The 12,060-nt window shown below is 51.4% G+C and overlaps 1 protein-coding gene and 1 long non-coding RNA gene across 4 annotated transcripts in view; one reads left to right on the top strand and one right to left on the bottom strand.

Annotated features, from left to right (window-relative positions):
- Nucleotides 1-6,994: 6,994 nt before the first annotated feature.
- Nucleotides 6,995-7,445, top strand: LOC118994840 (uncharacterized). The gene is made up of 2 exons (XR_005068147.1): nucleotides 6,995-7,216; nucleotides 7,263-7,445. It is a non-coding gene; the product is annotated as an uncharacterized LOC118994840 (long non-coding RNA).
- A 393-nt stretch (nucleotides 7,446-7,838) lies between these two features.
- LCP1 (lymphocyte cytosolic protein 1) overlaps nucleotides 7,839-12,060 on the bottom strand; it is a 66,214-nt gene continuing 61,992 nt past the window's right edge. For all 3 annotated transcript variants that reach the window (XM_037057619.1, XM_037057621.1, XM_037057620.1), the window contains 2 exons: nucleotides 11,159-11,283; nucleotides 7,839-8,261 (listed from right to left, as the gene is read on the bottom strand). In XM_037057619.1, the coding sequence (XP_036913514.1) occupies nucleotides 8,129-8,261; nucleotides 11,159-11,283 (258 nt within the window). In that variant the 3' untranslated portion in view covers nucleotides 7,839-8,128. The remainder of the gene's footprint in view (nucleotides 8,262-11,158; nucleotides 11,284-12,060) is intronic.

The following is a 12,060-nucleotide window of genomic DNA, read 5'->3' on the forward strand; positions in this document are numbered from 1 at the left end:
AAATTCACCCATAAAGAGTCAGCCCAGGAATGCTGGTCAAGATGGCAGTGTAGGAGAGCACCCCCCGCCCCCACGGTCACATCAGAATGACAACAGACCTGTAGAGGAATCGGCCTGGACAACCGGCTAGAGCCTAGCTGAACGGAGCTCCTATAACTGAGGACAGAAAGACGCCGCGTACAGACCGGCAGGAGGGACGGACGTGGGAGAGGGGAGGGCCCTATACCCACGGGTGGCGTCCAGAAGCAGGAGGGCTCTGTGGGCTGTGGCAGTCTCCCCTGGGGAGCAAGAGGCCCCGGCCGCACACCGGGGTCCCAGCCTGGAGCCCCAGTGCAGTCACAAGGGGCCCCCACAACATTGGCTGCGGAAGTCAGTGGGGACCCCATCCATCTGGGTGAGGCAGAAACCCGGGTGTCATTTAAAAAATTTATTGATCTCTCTTTTGAGAAAGAGAAACATTGATAGGCTGCCTCGAACCCACAACCTCGGTTTGTACCCTGACTGGGAATTGAACCCTCATCCTTTTGCTGTCCAGGACAACACTCCAACCAACCAAGCCTCCCAGCCAGGGGCGCAGATGTTTCTTTGAGAGCCCTAACCCTGTGCCTCTTATTAAGACCCTGCCTAGGAGGATAGCCTGCCCTATGAGGAGGACTCTGCTTTGCCTGTCTCTCCGGTGCAGGGGCCCGAGGTCAAGGGCAGATGCCATGGCCCTGTTGGACGGCCTGGCTCAGACACGCAGCTCAGGTGAGCAGGAGAGGGTCGATCCGTTTTGTGGCATTTCCTTATGAGGTCAGGTGCAGCCCAGTGTACAAGGTTTCCTTCCAAAATCACTCGGCCCTTAAAGCTAAAGGACAAATACCATGGGATCTCACCTTTAACAGCAAGCTAAACAACAGAACAAACAAGCAAAATATAACCAAAGACATTGAAATAGAGAACAGGGGGACAGTGACCAGAGGGGAGAGGGGAGTGAATTTCAGGGAAAAAGGGGATTTACAGGAACTAGTATAAAGGACACATGGACAACAACTAAGGGGGGTGGAAATGGGAGGGAGGTGGGGAGCACTGGGTGGTGGGGGGTGGGCTGGGATGGGAGTAAAAGACAGAAAACTGTACTTGAACAATAATTAAATTTAAAAATTATTAAAAACATAAAAAACCAAACATTTTAGCAAGACAAAAAAACCTGCACGTCTAATCGTGGGAGGTTTCGCAGATCCATTACCGATCGGTGTTCATTCCCCACCCCCACTCACCGTCTCTCGAGCTTATTCATGGAGAGGGGAGTGGTTTGATCGTTTGTGTAAAGGTCTGGCGCTTTGGCCCCTCAGTCGTCCTCGCTGAAGAACGCTGGTATCTCCGAAGCCACAAAGGGGTTGAAGCCCGAGAGCAGAGAACTGTCCCAGGTTCTGATTCCTTTGCTTTGGTTGCCGAGCCCCATAGAGCTGGCAGCTTGGGACCCCAGGAGCGCTGCTGGGCGCCCAGATGGGCAACGGCTTGCTGACTAGACAGGCACATGGTGAAGGCAGAGAGGTTTCTCTTTGGACATCTCCATCCCTTCACTCCCCCTTTCCAAATGGTCACTCCCTTTTATGGCCCTTCCAAGAGGCCTCCAGCCTACAGGCCACTGTTCCCAACTTGGACCACGTGCTGGAAGCCATTCAGGGATCTTCCACATCCAGATGCCCTGACTGCACAGCAGATCAATGACGTCCGAGCCTCAGGCGGCCTTAAAGCTCCTGAGATGCCTGCACTGTGCAGCCCGAGGGGAGAACAGCTCGTCTGGACCCGTCGACCTCCCAGGGTGGCCTGTGGGTCCCAGAATCTCCAAGGGTGTTTGTGGAAATCTCTCGGGCACGTCCGCCCTACAGGCACCGAATCTCAGGGTGGGGTCTGGAAAATCTGTGTTTTAACAAGTTCCCCGGGATGATTCTTAAGCACCTGAAAGTATGACAAGCCCTTTCACCTGTTTTTCATCATGTGGCAAGTCTTGCTTCCGTTGGCCACGCCAGTGTTTCAGTTCCTCAGAGACGAGAAGCTTCTCCCGTACTCTGGGTCTTTGAACACCAGAGCCGTCCCCTTGGGAAACACGGCTCCACTCTCTCTTTTCCATTAGGGATGTGAAAAGATAATGACAACGAATGGAGCACTATCCTCCTAGGAAGCCTTGGCAAAGTGGACGTGTTGGGGTGGGAACAAGTGGGCCCTGGAGGGCCGAGATCCCGCCCCCCCCCCACCAGGACAGTTTGGTTCCCTAAGTCTCCTAGCCGTCCCTGGGAGTCATAGAGACTGCTCCAGAGACCCTGGAGAAGGGGGAAAAGCCAGTAAGTTCGGTGCAGGTCGTGCAAGAAGAGGAGGGAAGACTAAAGTGATGCACCACCAGGTCANCAAAGTGGACGTGTTGGGGTGGGAACAAGCGGGCCCTGGAGGGCCGAGATCCCACCCCCCCCCCCACCAGGACAGTTTGGTTCCCTAAGTCTCCTAGCCATCCCTGGGAGTCATAGAGACTGCTCCAGAGACCCTGGAGAAGGGGGAAAAGCCAGTAAGTTCGGTGCAGGTCGTGCAAGAAGAGGAGGGAAGACTAAAGTGATGCACCACCAGGTCAGATGCGTTGACGTGGCCGTCCTGGGCCACCAGCTGGAGGAGGCTGTGCCAAGAGACACTGACACTGTGCCCGACAGAGCCTGGGAGATGAAGCTCTCTGGGTCAGTGCCTGGGAGTGGGTGCCACAAGGAAGAGAGGGACCGAGGGGAGGGAGGCAGCAGGGGGCTAGGCTGGATACACCCAAATGGAGGGAGGACCACTCTCCTTCCAACCACCACTGAGGATGGGAAACCACCAGGGGACGCTATAGTAACATCTTGAGTCTGGTCTCATTGGGAATGTGTCATTTCATGTAAAGCTGGGCCATGGGGCTGCCTATTGGCTGTAGATCTTTTAAGACGACTTCTTTTAGGATGGTGTTTCTCAAACCCTAGAGTGCATACAAATTAATTGGGGGGGGGTTATTAAAATGTAGATTCTGGTTTAGCAGGTTTGAGGTGGGGGCTGAGGCTGCGTTTCTTGGTGCCCCTGGGCCCGGAACTGCACTTGGAGAAAAAAAGTTGGAACACCTGGGACGTGGACAGGGGCACCTGGGACCACCAGGTCCAGAAGTGCCTGCTGAGTAATCAATTTTCATGTTGGAGTACAGACGGCTTTAGGATTAAATATTTGCCTGCATTCTAACCCTCTTGACGCACGATAGCTCTATATTAACCAAGATACTTATATGAATGGAACGTCCCAATTTTGACACACTTGGTAACATAAATGTTACTGCCATGTTGGCACGTGTCCCGGAGTTAATGATGAGATAGTAGGTGTTGACTAGATGACCTCCATGTTTGTGCCCTGTGTTGGACGGGTTCGTACACACCTGTAGGCTGTAGACATGGGAAAACACTCAGCTTTTTTCTCTCACACATGCACAGACTCCAACGGTCCACTGTCTTTCAGAAGGGAAGGGGAGGATGCTGGGTAAAGAGCCGCCTCTGGCAGCTGGGGGTTTAGTTACTGGAACTTGATTAGGAAACTTTCCGGGACCAGATTTCACAAGAGGGTCCGTCCAGGCTGTGGACTTGTTCTGCTCGACAGTTCTGGTTTCTGATCGTGAGGCTGGCGGGGAGACGCTGGGCGACAAAACGTCAAGTTCACCCAGAAAGCGCTGGCCAGCACTTCATCCACGTGGCCAAGAGGGAAAACAGAGCTTCTGCTGATCCTTCCTTCAGAGCTAATTCCCCCCTGAGCTCCCACACTCGATGTGCCCCTTTGTACAACACCGATCACATGGCTGTTTATTATGCCGTGTGCACATGCACACGCATTATCTTCTTGCTGGATTCACTTGCTTCTTTAGACATAAAATGGAGAAGCTGAAATCAGCCCCAGGGTCTCTCATAGTCCAGGGTTCTTTGTCAAATAATTTGNTCATTGGGAATGTGTCATTTCATGTAAAGCTGGGCCATGGGGCTGCCTATTGGCTGTAGATCTTTTAGGACAACTTCTTTTAGGATGGTGTTTCTCAAACCCTAGAGTGCATACAAATTAATTGGGGGGGGGTTATTAAAATGTAGATTCTGGTTTAGCAGGTTTGAGGTGGGGACTGAGGCTGCGTTTCTTGGTGCCCCTGGGCCCGGAACTGCACTTGGAGAAAAAAAGTTGGAACACCTGGGACATGGACAGGGGCACCTGGGACCACCAGGTCCAGAAGTGCCTGCTGAGTCATCAATTTTCATGTTGGAGTACAGACGGCTTTAGGATTAAATATTTGCCTGCATTCTAACCCTCTTGACGCACAATAGCTCTATATTAACCAAGATACTTATATGAATGGAACGTCCCAATTTTGACACACTCGGTAACATAAATGTTACTGCCACGTTGGCACCTGTCCCGGAGTTAATGATGAGATAGTAGGTGTTGACTAGACGACCTCCGTGTTTGTGCCCTGTGTTGGACGGGTTCGTACACACCTGTAGGCTGTAGACATGGGAAAACACACAGCTTTTTTCTCTCACACACGCACAGACTCCAACAGTCCACTGTCTTTCGGAAGGGAAGGGGAGGATGCTGGGTAAAGAGCCGCCTCTGGCAGCTGGGGGTTTAGTTACTGGAACTTGATTAGGAAACTTTCCGGGACCAGATTTCACAAGAGGGTCGGTCCAGGCTGCGGACTTGTTCTGCTCGACAGTTCTGGTTTCTGATCGTGAGGCTGGCAGGGAGACGCTGGGTGACAAAATGTCAAGTTCACCCAGAAAGCGCTGGCCAGCACTTCATCCACGTGGCCAAGAGGGAAAACAGAGCTTCTGCTGATCCTTCCTTCAGAGCTAATTCCCCCCTGAGCTCCCACACTCGATGTGCCCCTTTGTACAACACCGATCACATGGCTGTTTATTACGCCGTGTGCACATGCACACGCATTATCTTCTTGCTGGATTCACTTGCTTCTTTAGACATAAAATGGAGAAGTTGAAATCAGCCCCAGGGTCTCTCATAGTCCAGGATTCTTTGTCAAATAATTTGAGGAAATAAGAGGAGAACCTGTGTTTTGCTATCCAATGTTCAACACCTTTGCTGGAACAGAAACTTGGTAAGTACCTACCAAGCTCAAATGAACATTCTGTGCACCAGACGTGGGTATGATATTACTGTGGCCTTATGTGCTGAGGCAAACTACTTAAACAGCTTCAATATCTATTTAAAAGCCCCTGGTTAAATATCGTTTGGCTGGCCTGCACAAGAGAACACTACGCATCTGTTACAAAGGTTGAGGCGGGTCTATATGCACTAATAGGAAACAACCTTCAAGGTACAAGTGAGAAAAGTGAGCCCCAGAATGTTGTGTTTAGTCGTAGGTTTGTGACGTGGTTTGTAGTAACAAAGGTGTCACGTGTGCAGAAAGTATTTCCAGAAGGATACAGAAGACATTGGAACAGTAGCTGGTGGACCAGCACAGAGGCAGTGGTGGGTAAAGTAGATTTCTGGAGATGGAAAAGGCCCCTAGTCAGAGAGTTAGACTGTATCTACGTGTAACTAGCCCCACCCAACCATGGGCAGTTTCAAGCAAACGACGGGCTCACAAAGTCAGCTTTAGTGAGCTGACCTGAGCCAGCTTCAGAGCATGTCCCCGGACAATTTTAATCTCCAACTATTTAAAATGTAACACAGCACTCTAAATTTAGCAAAATGATCTTGCTGAGGTTGCCGTGTCTCTTTCTCCTCCTCCAAGGGAGTCAGGTTCTCCTTCCGGAGCACGGGTGCTGCCACCCTGGCCCTACGCGGCAGGCCTGTCCGTGCAGCCTTGCACAAAAGCACTTGGTACCGGTAACTGCTGGAGGTGCAGAGAAGGCGGCCACCTGCTCAGTGGAGACGCTGCCAGGATGTCCTGTCCAGGAACGAACGATCACCCAAAGCTGCTTCTGGTGCAGCCAGGACACAGCCCACATGCAGCTTCCGGCGGCCGTGCAGGGGTGTGGCACCTCATGGTCAGAATGTGCCCATGCTGGACAGATGCCTGTCACAGCTGGCCACCGGAGCGGGAGCTACTGCAGCAGGAACCTCGGCACATTCTCCCCGCTCTGCCTGCCAAAGTGAGGTTCCGCCAGGCCAGTGAGGAGGCCCGCCCCCAGCACTGCCCACCCGGAAGATTCCTTCCCAAATGCCCCGAGAAGCTGTTTTGCATCCATCTCCAGGGCTGGCTTTTGTTCATGACTGGGTTTGGTATGTTTCTGAGAATTTGTGCCCCGGCTCTCATTTTAGATCCTGCTTTGTCAAAGTCTCGCCGATGTACTTAGTGTTCAGCCCAAGTTTCTCAGACCGCCTCCTCTGCAATCAGCTGCAGCCTCACCCTGCCCTCCGTAATCATTTACCACGCCATTCGGTTCATTTGTCTTTCCCGCCCAGCAGAGTGCAACCCAGGCAGAGTCCCCAACTCCGCACACTGCCTAGCACTGCACTCAGGGCGCACGGGCTGAAGGAACTGAGGAGTTACAAAACCACCACAGGACATCCAACCTCAGGAACATTTTATTTGGACAGATTCTGGACGTTAAGGCAGGAACATTCTTCTTGGAGGCAGATGGGAGAGGATCTCCCAGGGCCACAGCAAGTATGGAGTGAGACAAAGCCAACCTCCTTACACTCCGAGGCCAGAGCAGTAACTGACTTCCTGAGCCGCAGGGTCAGATCCAGGGTGACTCATTTCAATGGCTTTGAAAGACGGCCAAGTTCCATGCCGTACCCCCTGCCCCCAAAGAAGACACCTTACAGATGAGCCCTCTGAGAACTATGGAGAGTCTAGTGTTGGTCCACAATGTTCTGTTCCTTTCAGGTTTCCATGGAAATTGTACCATCTATGAGGTTTGTGGTGCCTCGGGTTTTAGTCGGGAATTCTTTAAATATCCAGTAAAATAGCTCTTTGTAAAGCAACTCGGCCAGTGCTTATCCAGCTTGACATTGGCTAGGTATGGCTAGGTAGGTGTGTAGCGGGGTGGGGTGGGGTGGGGGCCCTGCTAATCGGCATATATTGCCCCCTGGGAGTTCGGGGGTGGCAACAGGCTTCTACAGTACCAGAAAAAGTAAACACGGATAATATGGCCTGGCGGGATCAGATCCACTAAAGCTAAGAGCGCGTGAAAGAAGAGCAGGATTGTCTCCGCTCACCAAGATCTGGGTCTAATTTCTGGCAGGGCTCAGTACCTGGGGAGGCAGCATCGAAGGACAGAGGCTTTGTGATGGCTCCACGCTGCCCCCTGGTGGTTTGCTGCTCAACTGCATCCCCCTCCCCCGCCCCGCTCAGTGGCTCTAACCAAGAGTCTATGTGAAGGCACAGTATGGAAGGCATTAGATCTGGTCTGAGCCCCAACGCTAGGGCTAAAAACAGGGGCTTCTTATTGGCTGAAGAAAAAACACACATCAAAACGAATAGCAAATGGGGCCCTAGTTCTGAGGAAAAGCTCTGATGAGGAGTGTTACTTTTCTGCAGGTTCCCAGAGACGCCTGGGACCCCAAGAACCTGACTGATGTGTCAGGTGCTCCCAATGGCCCAGAGACAAGGACGGCCTGCAGAGGTGGGTCCCCGAGAAGGCAGAGAGCTCTGAGAGGGGGAGAGCCAAGTCCCAGGGCGGCAGCGTGCAGGAGAAGGGGACAGAAAGCGAGGCTTGTCACAGATCAATGTCAACCTCCACAAACAAGCTTTAGGACTGGTTAGATGCTCACCCTAAAACAAAAATGCACCCCCCTTAGGCTGGAAAGACCATGTTAAAATTAGTAACAATGCAGCTTCGACACTGGACTAATGGCAAGAAGCAGGGTGTTTTTTTTTTTTTTGTATAGATTTTCAAAAAAGCAGTAAGTTCAATGGTAAAAAAAATATTTGGAGGAGATTGGGTCTTTTGCAAAGAATGAAGCTCTTGTTAAATATAGGCGAGGCTACCTGCACGAACAGATAACACCCTCTTTGGAATCTTGTCTGATAATGCTGCCAAGCTGAAAACTTTGCAACGGCCTTAGTGGTCTTCGTCCTTCCCTGGAGCATTGGTGCTGGGAGGCGGGTGAGCCGCCTGCAGCCCCGCCCCGCTGGGCCTCACACCCTCCTCATTCCTTTGCCCATGAGGCAGGCGAACACGGTCATGACCATTTTGGGGTTCACTTCCACCAGGTCTTCTGGAAGGGCGTACACTCTGGCTCCAATTTTTCGGGCCATGGAGACGGCATACCTGCCAGGGAGAACAGAGGACAAATGAGGAGACTGGAGCAATGGAGGATGAAGGGGGCCCCTCGGAGGCATAGATGTAATCATTCTACACGTGACTGACGGCTGCGTACTGCCCGTGACACACGGCTCAGCCCTGGCATGGCCAGAGCCGGCCACTGCCATCCCCCCATGATTACGGGCTGATCTCGGCTCGATGAAGCTCCTGGCTCCACCCGACTTGCTGTCTAAACACCCCAATGTATTGCTGGTCCTCAGACACCTCCCTGGCTCCCACCACTTTTGGCACCGACACCATGAAGATTTTCTTGGGCTACACAGTAGCAGAGAAAGTCATCACACTGTAGCAGGTGTGCAGGGAAATGCCTGCAGACTACAGCTACGAACACACAGTTACAAGGACAAACACAGGGAAAATGCCTCTGCAACACTTTGTCTCGACAGTTACTTTCTTCCTTGCTCCAGTCGCCCCTGGAGGAACCCACAGGTGTGTTCATTCATGTGGCCACAACGCTACAGCAGCCAGTCTGCTACCGCACACAAAATGACCACAGCTGCACCTGCGCAGCTCTGCTCTATTTATAGTCGCAGGAAGACCACTTTCATTAGCTGGAGTCTGTTTTCAAGTGAGCCTACATACTAACTACCTGTCAGTTCTTTCGTTCACGTCGTCTGTTGTCTAGGACCTTCTTAGACTCCAGAGTGCCCCCACTGCACCCGAGGCCCAGCCTCTCCCGGCTCCCCCGACATAATTCCACTCTCACTTTACAGATCAAATCCAGTTATCGGGCTAAAGCAGCCCCTGTTCTTTCTTCTTGCCCATCTCTCCATCACTTCCTCTGTGTTAATTATTAATGAACTAAAATGTACTTTCTATTATAAAATAGAAAGGAAAATATGATTAAAAATTAAAAAATAGAGCTTCAAAAGTGGTGCATCATCTGGCTACCATAGCCTTTGTAAGATTTTGGGTAATTCCTTCCACCCGTTTTTAAGGTAATTTTGTATGTTGCCCTTACAGGATAATGCCTAGGGGTCTAGACCCTGATGTCTGACTCTGAATCTTAGCAAAACCACTGAGTAACTGTAAGACCAAGTTCCTTAAACCTAATCGTATCCCTCTTGAACCTCTAGATTCAAGCTCTTTTCAAGGTCACTTAAAAAATGTTCTGGGTCTTCAGTCCAGTTCTTCCCTCTGTGTGGGGTGCTCTCACCTCCTCCACCTGCCTAGCTCCTTCCTACTTGTCCCTTTGGTCCATCTGGGATGTTGTAACAGCGGGATGTTATTTGCTCTGCAGAACTTTGGTTTCTTTCCTGTCTCCTTCATAGCGCCTTGCACTCCGCCTTCTATGCCCCCCGTCACATTCGACTGGAATTGCCTTTGAATTACTTATCTTCTTCCCATTAGGCTGTGCTACAGCATCAGCAGACCAGGAACACAGGCCCCTACTTTCCCAAATTGATAACAGAGAGAAGGGTTGGGGTGTTTTGAACACACAGAGGCTGAGGGGCACTACTCACTTGTTAATTCTGGACCTGTGTTATGGGTTGAATTGTGTCCCTTAAAAAAGAAGATATGGCCCCAGCTGGTGTGGCTCAGTAGATTGAGCACAGGTCTGCAAACCAAAGGGTTGCCAGTTCAATTCCTAGCCAGGGCCCAAGCCTTGGTTGTAGACTAGGTCCCCAGTAGGGGGTGCACAAGAGGCAACCACACATTGATATTTCGCTCCCTCTCTTTCTCCTTCCCTTCCCCTCTCTCAAAAAATAAATAAAATCTTTATAAAGATGTAAAATCCCTCTCCCCCAGTACCTCAGATTTTGACTGCATTTCATAATAAGACTGTTGAAGATGTAACTCATTAGGATGAGGTCATATGATTGGAGTCCTTACAAGTAAAGGGAGAGAGACACGGATACACACCCAGAGGGAAGACAGCCATGTGCGGCCACAAACATGCAAGGAGGAAGGACGTGCGGGGGGTGGGGGCGGTGGACATTGAAGAACTCGGAGCCAAGGGCCGCTGGCCAGGGCCAGGAGGCAGGAGGGAGGTATGGGGACGATTCTCCCTCACAGCCCTCAGAAGGAACCAGCACTGCCAATGCCTTGATCTTGGACTTGTACCCTCCACGCTGTGCGAGAACAAATTTCTGTGACGTCACCTCGTTTGGGTGACTTTGTTCCAGCAGCCCTAGGAAAGGACACGACCTCTCTAGAGTAGAAGTCAGCACACTTCCCGCAAAGGACCAGAGAGCAAATATTTCAGTCTTTGTGGGCTTTGCCACACTCCCCCACACTGCTGTTGTAGCAGTAAAGCAGCTGTGTGTGCGTGTGTGTGTGTGTGTGTGTGTACATATATATGCAAGGCTGTGTCTCAGTGAAACTTGGTTTATAACAGAAGACAACAGGCCAGCTCTGGAGCACAGACTATAGCTGTCTGCTGACCCTCACTGTACACGGGAAAGCAAAGGGCAGCGGCTCCCAAGCTGGTGAAGACTCTGAACTTCAGCTCACGCCCTGCTCATTCATATTCATGAATATGCATAAAGCAGCTGTTGATATTCGGGCCTGCCACGCACAGACCTTATTTGGGAGGTCTCCTATAGATCACGATTAGATCGTTGGTTTTATGAAAATACAGGCTGGCTTATTAACCGGAAGAACACACTCGCTCTTTGCCTTGCTCCCTCGAAGGCCGGGAGACTGAAACGACCACTGCACAACATCTGAAACAGCGGTGGTGGGCCACTGGCAGCAAGTCAAGGCAAAGAAATGCATCTGTAGCAAATCTGTAGCAAAACTAAGCGTTTGCACAACAGCACAAGTGATACACTGTATAGGCACCCAGGCGCCGGTCAGATCTTTCCCCACCCCCACCTTCGACCCCAGGTTTGTGTCCGTACTTTGCATTGTTGAGCTTCTCTTCCTCGTTCAGGTTTTCTGTCTTCAGAAGGTCGTAGTTGATGGAACCTGGCTGAATGGCATCGATGAGATCCAGAACAGGCAAGCTGGTGCTGATCTTCGGGTCCTGCACATGGAGAACGGTGGGTTCGATCAGTATGGCCCACGTTACCTCTGCTCTGCTCTGGGGGCCCTGGGGGAGGTGGGGGGGAGGTGGTGGCAGTGGTTCTTCCCCTTACGTAGGAAATAGGTACAGCTGGGTCTGGGACGTGCAACACTGTTGCACACCAGCTGTATCTATGCACTTTCCAAATCACTAGTGGTTTCTGCAGGGGCACCCCCTAAGTCGACAGGCAGTCAGGGGGAGGGTCTCAAACAGTGAGAGAATGAGAAAGGCACGTGGAGGGAAACGCAGAGAGGCTGTAACTGCGGGTGTGAGCAGAGAAAGCGATGATTTGATAAGAAACCATCCGAAAGGGGAGACCAAAGATGCCAGGAGAAACCCTGCTCTGTTTGGGGGGTGCCCCAGGGGTGATGGGAGGGATAGTGACGAGGACTCCGTGGGCCAGGGGTTTCCGTCGAGGCTCACTTCTTGGGGACCTCAAGGAGAGAAAAGAGTCCACAGGTCCAGGGACCTGGCGTTGGCTGTTATGACAGTAACTAGTATTTGTCGGCATCTCACAGTGTGCTCAGCACTTTTTTTCTTACAACTGTAGGTTGAATTTTTGTCTCACAATAATTCTTTTCTTTCCTTTTTTACTGAATGTATTGAGGTGACTTTGGTTAATAAGATGATATAGGTTCCAGGTATACATCGTTCGTACACTGTATTGCGTGTTCACCGCCCCAAGTCAGGTCTCCTTCCATCACCACTCATTCTGCCTCCCCCGCCCGCTGCCCTCCA

Source organism: Sturnira hondurensis, unplaced genomic scaffold (assembly GCF_014824575.4).
Source record: "Sturnira hondurensis isolate 20B ecotype Veracruz unplaced genomic scaffold, ASM1482457v3 Scaffold0009719, whole genome shotgun sequence".
NCBI classification, from domain to species: Eukaryota; Metazoa; Chordata; class Mammalia; order Chiroptera; family Phyllostomidae; genus Sturnira; species Sturnira hondurensis.